Genomic DNA, 11716 nt, shown 5'->3' with positions numbered 1-11716 from the left:
GCGAGACGCATCCTAAAGGTTGTCGGTACCGTCCAGGGGTGGGGTGGACGGTAAATGAAATACCGTCCACCACGTAAGCCTCTCTCCGCCATTGGATCTCAGTTGTACGGCCGAGATCGACATGACGGGTAGCTGCAGGTTGCCCAGGCCCTTCTCGTCTTCCTCTCGTCTCGCGACGACGGGCCGAGCGCGTTCTGTCCCCCTCGACGACACGCCTTTGCAGCTAGCGTTCCCGCACAAAGCTTCCATGAGCCGCGCCGCCGCTGATAAATCATGTGGACGTGTGCGAGCAGCCGGCGGCCTTGTGCGGTGGCGACATCCTGGAGTCGACCTGCCGACGCCGACGCATTGGCCGTCTTCAGTCTGCTGGTGGTGACCCGTGGACCAGCATGCAGCTAGCCGCCACCTAGAGCAGTAACGGAGGAGCTCCACCAACACACGCTAGTGCAGCTCGAGGTCGGTGCCCGTGCCGGCGTCCTGGCGCGGCGAACCGTGGTGTCGCGACGGCGTCCTCCTATCCACGACGAAGCAGCGATGGCGCCGCCTTCTCCATGGCGCTCGGGAACACGTCTCGCACCGCCTTGCGCCGAGAATAGCTAGCGGTGGAGGTCAGGACGGCGTGGCTGCCGTCCATGGCACCGGCCGGCCTGAGCCTCGGCGGGACGGTATTTCATTAACATCCCGGGGGTGGACGGTAAATGAAATACCGTCCACCCTCTGGGCCACTTTTTGCCGTTGGATCGCAGTTGTACGGTAGGGATTGACATGGTGGATAGCTGCAGGTTCCGAAGGCCCCTTTCGTCTCGTCTCGCGACGGGGGACGGGTCGCGCGTGTTCTGCACCCTCGACGACACGCCGTTGCTGCGTTCCTCTACGCACAGCTCCCATGCGCCGCGGCGCCACGCACGAATCAAGCTAGAGCTGCTGCCAGCACACAGCACAGAGCAGCGGTCAGCACAGAAGGAAGTGGGCGACGCCGCCGGCCGGAGGCCTCCTTGGTGGGTAGAGCGTGAACACGGCAACGGCGGCCATGTCTGCTTGTTCCTCTGCTGTGACGGGCTTCGATGCCAGTCCTCAGCACACGCTGAAGCACCATCCGGGCATGGAAACGCATCCATTAGAAAGAGTAGCTCCACCAGCGCACGCTAGTGCAGCTTGAGGTCGGTGCCCGTGCCGGCGGCCTGGCGCGCCGAACAATCGTGCCGCGACGGCGTTCTCCTGTCCACGACGAAGCAGAACGAGGCCGGTGCCCGTGCCGGCGGCCTGGCGCTCGGGAACACGTCTCGCACCGCCTCCTTCCCAGGATAGCTGGTGGTGGAGGTTAGGGCGTCGCGGCTGCCGTCGATGGCGCCCTGAGGCCACCGTCACGGGGAGATCGACGTTGCGGAAAACTGCAGTCTACCAGGACCCGTTTCGTCTTCCTCTGGCGACGGATCAGGCGAGCAGCATCGATGGCACATGGCAGGATTGTTGTGCGTTAATTTAAACAGCAAGCACTGTATCCGTGAAACAATGATGAGTGTTCACTGGATCACTGTAACATAACGCGCCACCAGCACAAACAACACGTACGCCTTCAACCATCCCGTGCGGATTCTGGGATCTGTCTATCTTGCAATTCATGCCGCGGTCACCTCCTCCACGAGCCGCTGGAACTCGGCCATGGCGGCGGCCGGCAGCCCCAGCAGCACGCGGACGCCGCCCCGCTCCTCCCCGCACGACAGGAACAGCGCCACCTCCTTCTCGGGGAGCGCCGCGGGGCCGTACGCCTCGGGCGGGCCCCACCCGAAGTCGGCCGCGCGGAACGGCAGCCGCGACCACGCCGTGATCAGCAGCGTCGACGCGAGCGACGGCCGCGCGCGCGTCGCCTCGAAGTAGTCCACCGCGGACCGCATGTACGCGTCCGTCACCGCCTCCACGGCGCCGCGCACCAGCCGCACGGCGCGCGGCGGCGACGCCGCCAGCTCCCCCGCCGCGCACGCCGCGCTGGTGAGCACGATGGCGTTGCCGAAGTACCCCGCGGGCAGCGGCGGAGCGAACCTCGGCCGCCCGTCCACGGCGAACAGGAGCTTGCTCCGCCGCGAGGGCCCCATCCCCAGCGCCCGCGTGCGCGCGCTCCACACGAACCCGGCCAGCGCCTCGAACGTGGTGCACGGGCGGCCCTCCAGCAGCGCCAGCGCCTTCAGCCGCGCGATGGACGCCGGCGTGAACCGGAACGACCGGTGCAGGAGCGGATCGCCGTCGTGCGGCGGCGGGGCGACCTCGTCGCTGTCGTCGTCGGTGATCTGCGCGAACTCGTGGTGTGGGAACTCGAGCTGCGGCGGGTCGCGCGCGCGGAGGATGGCGCGGTCGAGGGCCGGCGGGAGCGAGAGCGGGAGGCCGCGTGCCGTCTCGCCCCACGAGTTGACGAACTCCATGGCGCCGACGCCGTCGAACATGCAGTGGTTGATGGCCAGCCCGAGCACGAAGCCGCCACACTTGAACTTGGTCACCTGCCCGATCGATCACCATTATTACTCCATTAGCACAAACTAGGAATCAAACTCGATGACATGTTGAACTGAAATCGATCCAGATAAAAATGAAACGTGGCCGCGTTCGTCGTACCTGGGCCGCAAGCAGCGGCATCTCGAGTATGTTCTTGGCGCCGGGGACGCTGTACACGAGCTTGCCGAGCACCGACGGGTCGGGCTCGGTGACGTCGCCGATGTCCGCCATGGCGCAGTCCGCCTCGGCCTCCACGAAGACGGCGCCTTCGCCCGTGCAGTCGACGGCCAGCTTCCCCTCGCCGCTGATCGTCAGCCGGCCGGCGAGCGGATAGTAGTGGACGAGCACCTTCGCCAAGGACTCCCTCAGCACGACGCCGGCGCTGCTGCTGTCGCCGTCGCCGTCGTCAGCCCCGCTGAAGCAGTACACGGTCTGCACGATGACGGCGATGTTCTGATCCAGGTTGGAGAGGTAGTAGGAGCCCTTCGGCGTCTCCGCCGCCGGCGGCACCAGCGCCGGCTCCCCTTGCTGCTTGACGCGAAGCTCAAACACACCCTGCGTGCATCCAGGCAGGCCCCTTAATAAATGGCGAGAAATCGATGAGCAAACCGGATGAACATTACCATTGTCAGTAAGAGGCAGATGAGCAGCGGAGCGGAGCACCGATGGATTGGGATTTGCAAGACCCAGGAGGGCAGATGATCGAGGGAGCAGGCATATAACGAGGGGTTTCTTGTGCGTGTGCACGAGTGGGTGGTTGGGACATTTGGATGGAGTGAGCCAAGAACGCGACCAGCATGCACATGGTTCTCCAGGCAGGTGAGAACCGGAACGGCCTACATCCAATGCAGCATCATACCGTATTCCAGATGGTGTTGTGATGGCTAAACGGTCTCACGACACCGACCAACACGGCCGTGTCGTTCCTACTATCATTGTGCAGAAACGTGAAGGTAGCCATGTTAAAAATGACAGGTAGACTTTATTTCAAAAAAAATGACAGGTAGACACAACAGAAGTTTCAGATAACTGAATGAATTAGCCAAACGGTAGACCAACTAACACGGTATTCTAGATTTCAAAGAGTTTAGGGTTTGGAAAATCGTTAGCCCGAGAGAAACCCTCTCGGTCCAGACGAGATGAATCGGTCCAGACTACCGAGATCAATCGATCACTCTATTCGTTCATTTGGTAGTGGTTTGGCTAGTTAGTGCTGATTCGTTATGAGAAAAAAATGTTGTTGATTGACTAGTGACTTGTGTTGATTCGATACGAGAGAAAAATACTGCTAACTAATTGGCTGACAAACCAAGCAAACAAAGTGAAAAAAAAAGTAACAGGTGCAAACCAACGAGCAAGGTACTACGTAGTATATCAAAGATGGTACCATCCAACTCTAGAGAACTAGCCGTACGAAAGAAACCGTGTTAGCCCAGGATATGGAGATGAGAAGATGTGTAGCTGCGGGATACACTGCAGCATCAGTACATTTCACGAGAAACATTTCATTCTCAGAAAGACCTGTCCATCAACAGCTCTTACAGATAAACCTTCAACATTGCACAAACAGAAACAGCACATATCAGGTGAACTGAAGAGAGGTGAAACCTAACACACTTGGTCAGTGATAACAATTCAACAAAAAACACTCACATCAGGGAAGCTTATGACTAAAACCTCGACATAGTGAGGGAATTAAGAAATGTACAAAACAGGAACGACTCAGAAAGATAGAGTTATACATTGATAAATGGACCAAACAAGCCAAGAATTATTGTGCATATTACAGTCAGGCTAGCTACCTAAGCAACAAAGCTACTAAACCCACAGCTATTGTACATGACCAGCAACTAGGCTACAGGTCACTACCTAGTTAAGCACAACTAGGTGTATATGGCTGTGTGAAATGGTTAACAATCTTGTACTACCCAGGTCACCAATTTGTTGTGGCGGTGCCCCAATTGTACAGAACCAACAAGATAGTCCTTCCAAGATCAATCCAAAGTGCTGGCATAATACAGATCTGACCAATGCATGCAAATCCAATCCATGGCATCACTTCTCCTCACCTCCATCAGGATCACTCTTTACCTTCTCTTCCTTACCATTGTCTTCAGCTTCATCTTCTGAGTCTTCCTCACCACCATCATCATCAGACATATTATTTATTACATCCTCAATGATGCACTTCACTTCAGCTTTTCTGTCCATGAGGTCCACCTCAAAATGGGTCCCTGGGTTGGAAAGATCAAAGTAATGTCAGTATATTCAATCAGAAATCTAATTTCTAGTAGCTAGATCAACAATTCAATCATACATCTACTCTAATGAACTTAATAAGGAACATTAAATAGTACCTAATTGTCTGAGAATATCAGCCAAAGTTGCCTACACAAAAGTATAACCAGTCAGGATACAAAGTAAGGAAAACAATGGACCAGATTCAAAACATAATCATTTGCTTACCGTGTTGAAGTCAACTTCCTTCAAAATTCTGGTAACAACAGCATGCAGCTGTTCAATAGTTGGGACAGGCTTAGCCTCAGCACCACCCTTGCCTTTACCTGGAGAGCAGAGAAGGACAATAGCTTATTATGGCTAGTCAAGTAGAATATATGGCATCTCAAAAAAACATAATCATACTGGGCATACACATAGTAGCAAAAAAAAAATCAGAAAGGCACTTGTATGGCCAGAAAAGGGTCGACTCAAGACACTGCCTGTGATAGGTATTACTGATCTTATACCTTTATTTTTACTGGATGTCTTAGCCACCTTATTGTTTTGGCTCTCTTTTCCATCAACCTTTTTTGATTTGGGTACCTTGTTCACCTTATTTGAATCTTGTGGAGCATCAGTTTCCTTAGAACTCTTTGCTCTCTTGCCAGCCTTTTTGACCTCTATATCAGGCTCATCTTTAATGTCTTGAGAAGGCTTTGAAGCACCTTTCACAGGTTTTGTAGAAACCCTTTTTCGTGGTGTGTCCTTTTCCTTTGCATTAGACCCAGTTTCCTTCTTAACTTGATTTACATCTGTTGACCTTTTCTTTGCTGGAGGCTCATCAGGTTCATCATCACTCACAGCATGATCATTTGCTTCAGATTCCTCATCACCTTCCTCTCCTGTTGATGTATCTTTAGAACCAGCATCTTCCTCATCATCATTCTCTTTCCCAGCTTCAGCTGCTTGTTTCTTGCCCCTTTTCCTTTTCTGCTTAGTATGACAAAAAGGAGCATCAGGATACCATTACTATCAGTAAAGGGGACAAGACACTAAAAATTTTAACTGGATAGATTAGATATTGTCCATCTATGTTCACTTATTTCCTTGTTCAGATAGTTAGAAATTCCTATGGGTAGTGAAGGAGAGCACAAAGAATATATGAACTCAAGTGTAGAGCAACAGTCCCAAAAAAAGGAGTACAGAGTGGGAGTGCTCACAGTAGGAGAAAAACACTGATAATCATAAAGGCAATATACCAAGTATTACATATTTAGATGAGTATATTCAAATGTATGTCCACATTCCCTTAGCTCATTTTCACAGAACAATCAACAAGGTTGTTCTGCTACGAAGCAACAAGTTTCCAGATAGTTTACAATGGTGATTACAAATAAATAATATACTAAATAAAAAGGAACTAGGAGACAGATTGTGCAATTATTTAGAACCAAAGGAAATGAAAGTGCTAAAGATGTTTGTTTCATTATCTATTTACTCCCTCCATCCCAAAAAAAAGTGTTCGTTTAGAAAATTTCAGACACATTACTAGTAGTGAGAAATGACCTTGTCACCCCTAATTAACTATAGCAGTTGGGATTCAAAACAGTGCTGTTTATTTGTTTCCTAGATCCTTAATAAATGCAAATGCATTGGAAACAAAAAAAAAACATCTACTTAAAAGTATTTGATTGGCTCCATGGCTTTCTCTATATAATAGTTTCTTGGTACTTGACATCACTTTAATTAGGTGAACCTCATTACAATCTAAATGAACACTCTTTATGGGACAATTTTTTAATGCTAAACGAACACTCTTAGTGGGACGGAGGGAGTATTTATTTATTTGAAGGTTAAGGGTGGTTGTTTTGGTTTTGGCAGGGCACTAAAAGAACTTCAGAATTTTACCTCCTTAGCATCAGATAGGATTACCTTCTCTTCAGAAGCACCTTCAGAAGTTGCCTCACCACTTCCCTTAGGTCTCCTCCCACGTTTCTTCCCTTTCTGAAATGGTGGACAAAAGAATAGACACCTCAGCTCTTTCTTTTTTTTTTGATGAAACCCTTCTGTATTTCTTAGATAAGGAAAACCAGCAGGTACAAGTACGAATACAGAACCGTACGAAGAGGATACAGAGGCAACTGTTCTAGCCAAACTTCGCAAAGGACCCTGAACAAAAGAGAAAAAACAATAAAGCCCCCAAGTCCTTCACGAGCCACCAGGGATGGACCTTCTCGCTGGCGATCGTCACCGCCAGAGAAGAAGACCTGCCACACCGTGAACTGGAGAAGCTCCATAGCACACGAGCGTCGATCAAAGTTGCATTAGAAAAGAAGCCATTGGCGGTTGCCCATCGACCGGGGCCACACCCCAACTCCTCCAGCTCCCAGATCCGCACTCGCCATCGACGGCCGCCGTCGCCGAGGGGAAGCCAAGCCAGATCCAGCCACCGAGCATCCACAAAACCCACAGCTTGCCCTAGATCCACCGAGCAAAACACCAACAAACTCACCTGCCGACGAGCCACCGTCCACAGACTCCTGAACAAGGGATCCACTTGGGGAAACCCCCCTCCACACGCTCGTCGACGGCGCCGAAGCGAAGCACCGTCAAGACAGGGAAGAGCACAAGAGGACCTTATCCCTAGACAACGTTGCCACCGCCACCTCGACACCGCCGCCAAAAATCGAAACCTAGAACTAGGATCTAATCTACACCGCCGAGCATAGAGACACCGTTCCCACACACGTCCGAGGGCCCAAAGGCCGCCGGAGGCGGAGGGGGACAGCAACCTCACCAACGGGAGCACAATTTGCTCCCCTTTCGACTCTCTCAACTGTAGCAGGTAGAAGAGAGGAGAGAGTTCGAGAGTTAAAGCCGGCAACACACCTCAGCTCATGGTGCCAAGGGTTTCCGCACTCCAAGAAAAGCAAGTCCAGCGCTAATAAGGGGTTTAATACTGTAAACATATAAAGCTGCCCTTCCAACCCATCTAAGTCCACATCCAGCCATTGGCATTATTTTTTGTGGTCCCAAGCAGATATAAATATGCTAATCAGAGGTGTCATATGGAAAGCATTGAAGGGATAGCAATTCAGTCAGAGGTCATACCTTGTTATCAGTGAGAACAACATCCCTAGTAATAAAAGGGGACTCCAAAAACTCCAAGACTTTGGCAGAAACTTCTTCCTGAATTTCAGCAAAGCACAAGCCATTACTAAAGGTTCCACTGCTCATGCTAACAATAAACAGGGGTTAGCTCACTAACCTTCTTTGTAGTTGCTTTTGCAACAGAAATATCCAGTATTTCACAAAAGTCGAGCAACTTCTCCTTGTTAAATTTGTCAAGCTTTTCCTTTATTTTTGTCCTGTGTTTTTCCTGACAACATTAAAACAGGGAAAACATGACCGGCAGCACATGAAATTCTGAACAATCCATGCAGGTCAGGTTACAACAGTATAGCACTAATAAAATGCCACAATTGTATCCGTAAACAATATACATGAGATAAGGACAACTTGCAGGAGCTAAAATTTCTACGGTCATAGTTATAAGCTAGTACAATATTACAGCTAACGCAGTGGGTGTTCACACAAAGGTTAACCATGGGTAATGGAGCTCAAAACATAATGTGGGTAAAACTTCATGTTTTACATAATATAATGGGATAAAAGAAAAACTTACTTGATTATCCGTCCAAACAAAACCAGAAAATTGAGATATGTTTCTCTTCAAAAAGTGGACCTGAAGAGAATCAACACAGTTAACAAAGTAAATGAAATAAAAAGAAACCACACTGAGATACAAGATTTTGTGGAAGCCTTACATTTGATTTCTTCCCATACATTAGAACATGAAGGCTTTGGAGGATATCATCTGCCTTTCTCTTTGATAGTTTGAAGGAAACTGGTATTGCATGAACAAAGGTGAAGATTATTAATTGGAAACCTTCAACTAGGAGTTTGCTAAACACAAAGAGAATCTCTCAGATAATAAAGCAACAGCTAAAAGGTTATGCATGTCACATGAAGAGTATTAATTGGAAACTTTCTACTAGGACTTAGCTAAACCCAAAGAGAATGTCTCAGACAATAAAGCACCACTAAAAGGTTATGCACATCACAAAACAAAACAAAACAAAACAAAACATTTCCATTTATTCAATGTTTTTCCTTTTCTTCTTTTCCACTGTAATTTTTTAAAAAAAAAACTTCCAAACAATATAAGAAAAGAGGTCATCACATTACTTAGGCATAGAACAACCTACCCAAGATCCAGATATAGAAGAACAACTTAAATTCCAAAGCATAAATAGGCACTACACACTAATCAGTTAGTTAAGGGTTAAATGTGGTCTAATAAATGAATCAGTAAAATGACTGAATTGTAAACACATTTAGGCAAGGATGAACATATATGCCCCATTTGTCTCCGCAGTTGGCAGCATCAGCAACAGAAAAGCCAAAATCCCACAGAGTGGTGCATGTTTCCACAATGCACTGTCGGAAATTATCAAACTTTGAACACAAACCGACAAAAATGCAAGACACAATAATCCCCAATTATCTGCATCGCACTTCTGCAGGAAGCACTGCTGCCAGACACAGAAACAAACAGGCCTATAACTTGTAGTGACAAGGAATATACCACCTCATCCTCATGGTCCCTTAAGTAAACAGAGTAACATACCAGCCTATCATTTATTTTCCGTTGGTTAAGCTTAGAGAGGATTTATTACCATGGCGTGGGGATGGCAACAAATTCTGCATTCAATGAAATAAATCTTGTGCAATGTAACTCAGGTTACTGGTTCCTTCGTATTGCGATCCACACCACACATTAGTATAAGTTCCTCACGCGGTCACACCACCCAACTAAAAGTTAATCTTGATTGCAATTTGCAAGCAAGAGACAGTCATATTAAACACACCTGTAGCTTAAGAAAGCCACATCAAATTTCAAGTTAACAATTTTTATATAAATTTGGTCAAATTTGAAATTGTTCCTTGGAAAGCAGAGAGTTGCATTCTTTTTGGGACGGAGGGAGTATCTAGCTGCAAGCTGGCAAACATATACTGGAGAAGATTATTTCAATTCAGCTTAGGAAATTCACCCCCATTTTTTTTGGTGGCGGTGGTGGTGGTGTGGGGGGTGGGGGCCTGGGGGGGGCAAACAATTTTGACTCCAAACCAGACAAGACAAGTATCGCATTCTACGGCTCGGCAGATCTTAAACGACATGGATTTTTTGGGGAAAAACAGCATGTCGCCACATAATGAAATGACATAAGCAAACAGGGAGACCACACTAGTGAAAGGAAAACAGGGAGACCACACTAGTGAAAGGAAAACAGGGAGGCCATGTTTGAGGAGCGAGCACTTACCATTGGGTATGTCTTTCAGCTTGGTTCCAGAGCCCTACAGCAGAGAAGTACGAAAACATCAGCATAGGAGCGCAAATCAGCAAATTCCCCAAATCCGAAGCACAGACCCCAAGCACGTAAAGGGTATGTCCAAACAAACATCCTCAAAGTAGCTATTTTTAGCAAGCTAGTAGCACAGTAGGCAGTAGCCAAGAGGAAAACCACGAAAAAACAGCAGATCAGGGGCGCGACGAACACGCCCGGGCGTAAAAGCGAGGGCTTCCTCACCTGGAGAATAGCGGGGGACTTCTTGACGGGCGTGACGCGCGGGGCGAGCTCCGAGTACCTCTCGACCGTCTTCCTCTCCCTGGACGGGCGCTCGGCCGCGGGGCCGGACTTCCTGGGCGTCGGCGTCTTCTTGGCCGCCTCCGCCTGCGCCTCCCCCTTCTTCCTCCGGCCCCGCTTCTTCTCCGGCTGCTGCGGGGTGGTCTCCTCCTTGGCGTCCGCCGGGGCGGCGTCCTCGGCGTCGGCGGCCGGCGGATCCGCGGCGGCGGGAGGGGAGGCGAACTTGGCGTCGTCGGAGGCCATGGGCGGGAAGGATCGGGGCTAGGGTTTTAGGCCCGTTCGCGTGGAGAGAGAGGGGGGAAATTTTTGGGAGGCGGAGCGGGGCGAACGGGAGGAAGGGAACTGGGGTGGTGCGCTTCGGCGCACGGCCGGGCTGATAAATGGGGTGACGTGTGCCGCGATGGGATGGAGATGGAGATGGATCTCGCCTCGCGCGGGGCGGCGCCGGGCGGGGCGGATTGGGTTTGGCGCTCAGCTCGATCCCGCGCGCGCCCGACGGCCCCCGCCTCTTTTCCGCATGCGGTTTGGTTTCCAGTCTTGTGTTTTACCCTTTTGCCCTTTTCTGTCACCACGTGTTTGGACAGACCCCTTTGACCTGGATCCTTGGAAACTATACTACTCCTACTCGAGTTGTAATCGTGTCACGTTACAGTTTTGAGACTCGAGAACAAGCGTGCGTGTGCTACTGCTACTCTCGTTCTTGGCGAAGTTTTTCCCGCCTGACTGCCTGAGAAATAAAATTCTCCGGAAGTTTTACCTTGCAAAAACAAGAACAACTTGGCGGCAGGGGCAGAATGGTAAAACGGGTCGTGCAGCGGCCGGCTGGGAGGGAGTGTCGGGCGTGCACCCTGGGCGGCAGGCGAAAAAGGCTGCGGTGGCGGCGGGGCGCGGTGGGCCGGTGGTGATTCAAAAATTTGGGGACGAAAATTTTGGGGAGGGGCGGCGGGACGGGCGTCCGCCACCGCACCGACGCCTACCGCGGCGAGCCAAAACTTTTTCCCCGCGCGCGCCTTCCCGTCCTCCGTCCCGCCGCCAACTCCTGTCTGGATGGGCCTCTGATCTGATTGGGCTCCCGTTTCTCAATCGGGCCTGAATGAAGAGGCAGATCGTGTTGATTGCCCAGCGGGCTGCATGGAATTTGGACAGAACTTGGGCCTTGATGAATAATCAGGGAAACATTGGGCCTGGTCTAACGTTACACGCGTAGCTTCATCTTTTGTTTCCATCGTTCATGGATTATTACAGCTGCAGATTAATTATTTTGCAAATTATCCGCTGAGGTCAAGTACATTGGTGTCGTT

General features: G+C 50.3%; 2 protein-coding genes across 3 annotated transcripts; both read right to left on the bottom strand.

Annotated features, from left to right (window-relative positions):
* Positions 1-1459: 1459 nt before the first annotated feature.
* Positions 1460-3265, bottom strand: LOC120671987 (omega-hydroxypalmitate O-feruloyl transferase-like). The gene is made up of 3 exons (XM_039952269.1): positions 3111-3265; positions 2608-3042; positions 1460-2492 (listed from the first exon to the last, which is right to left on the bottom strand). Exons 1-3 carry the CDS (start codon positions 3111-3113, stop codon positions 1620-1622), a joined length of 1311 nt encoding a protein of 436 aa, XP_039808203.1. The 5' UTR covers positions 3114-3265; the 3' UTR covers positions 1460-1619.
* An 863-nt stretch (positions 3266-4128) lies between these two features.
* On the bottom strand, positions 4129-10798 carry LOC120672539 (protein DEK-like). 2 transcript variants are annotated; one of them, XM_039953008.1, is made up of 11 exons: positions 10359-10798; positions 10092-10125; positions 8535-8614; positions 8393-8452; positions 7976-8086; positions 7819-7896; positions 6616-6711; positions 5235-5697; positions 4954-5051; positions 4845-4875; positions 4129-4721 (listed from the first exon to the last, which is right to left on the bottom strand). In XM_039953008.1, the coding sequence occupies exons 1-11, from the start codon at positions 10656-10658 to the stop codon at positions 4543-4545; spliced, it is 1530 nt and encodes a 509-aa protein (XP_039808942.1). In that variant the 5' UTR covers positions 10659-10798; the 3' UTR covers positions 4129-4542. The 2 variants fall into 2 exon arrangements, with proteins under 2 accessions (XP_039808942.1, XP_039808943.1); XM_039953009.1 differs by having other exon boundaries at positions 6640-6711; positions 10359-10790.
* Positions 10799-11716: the final 918 nt, after the last annotated feature.

Source organism: Panicum virgatum, chromosome 5N (genome assembly GCF_016808335.1).
Source record: "Panicum virgatum strain AP13 chromosome 5N, P.virgatum_v5, whole genome shotgun sequence".
Taxonomy (NCBI): domain Eukaryota; kingdom Viridiplantae; phylum Streptophyta; class Magnoliopsida; order Poales; family Poaceae; genus Panicum; species Panicum virgatum.
The sequence above is the reverse complement of the archived record's forward strand: the minus strand, read 5'-3'. Positions and strand labels throughout refer to the sequence as shown.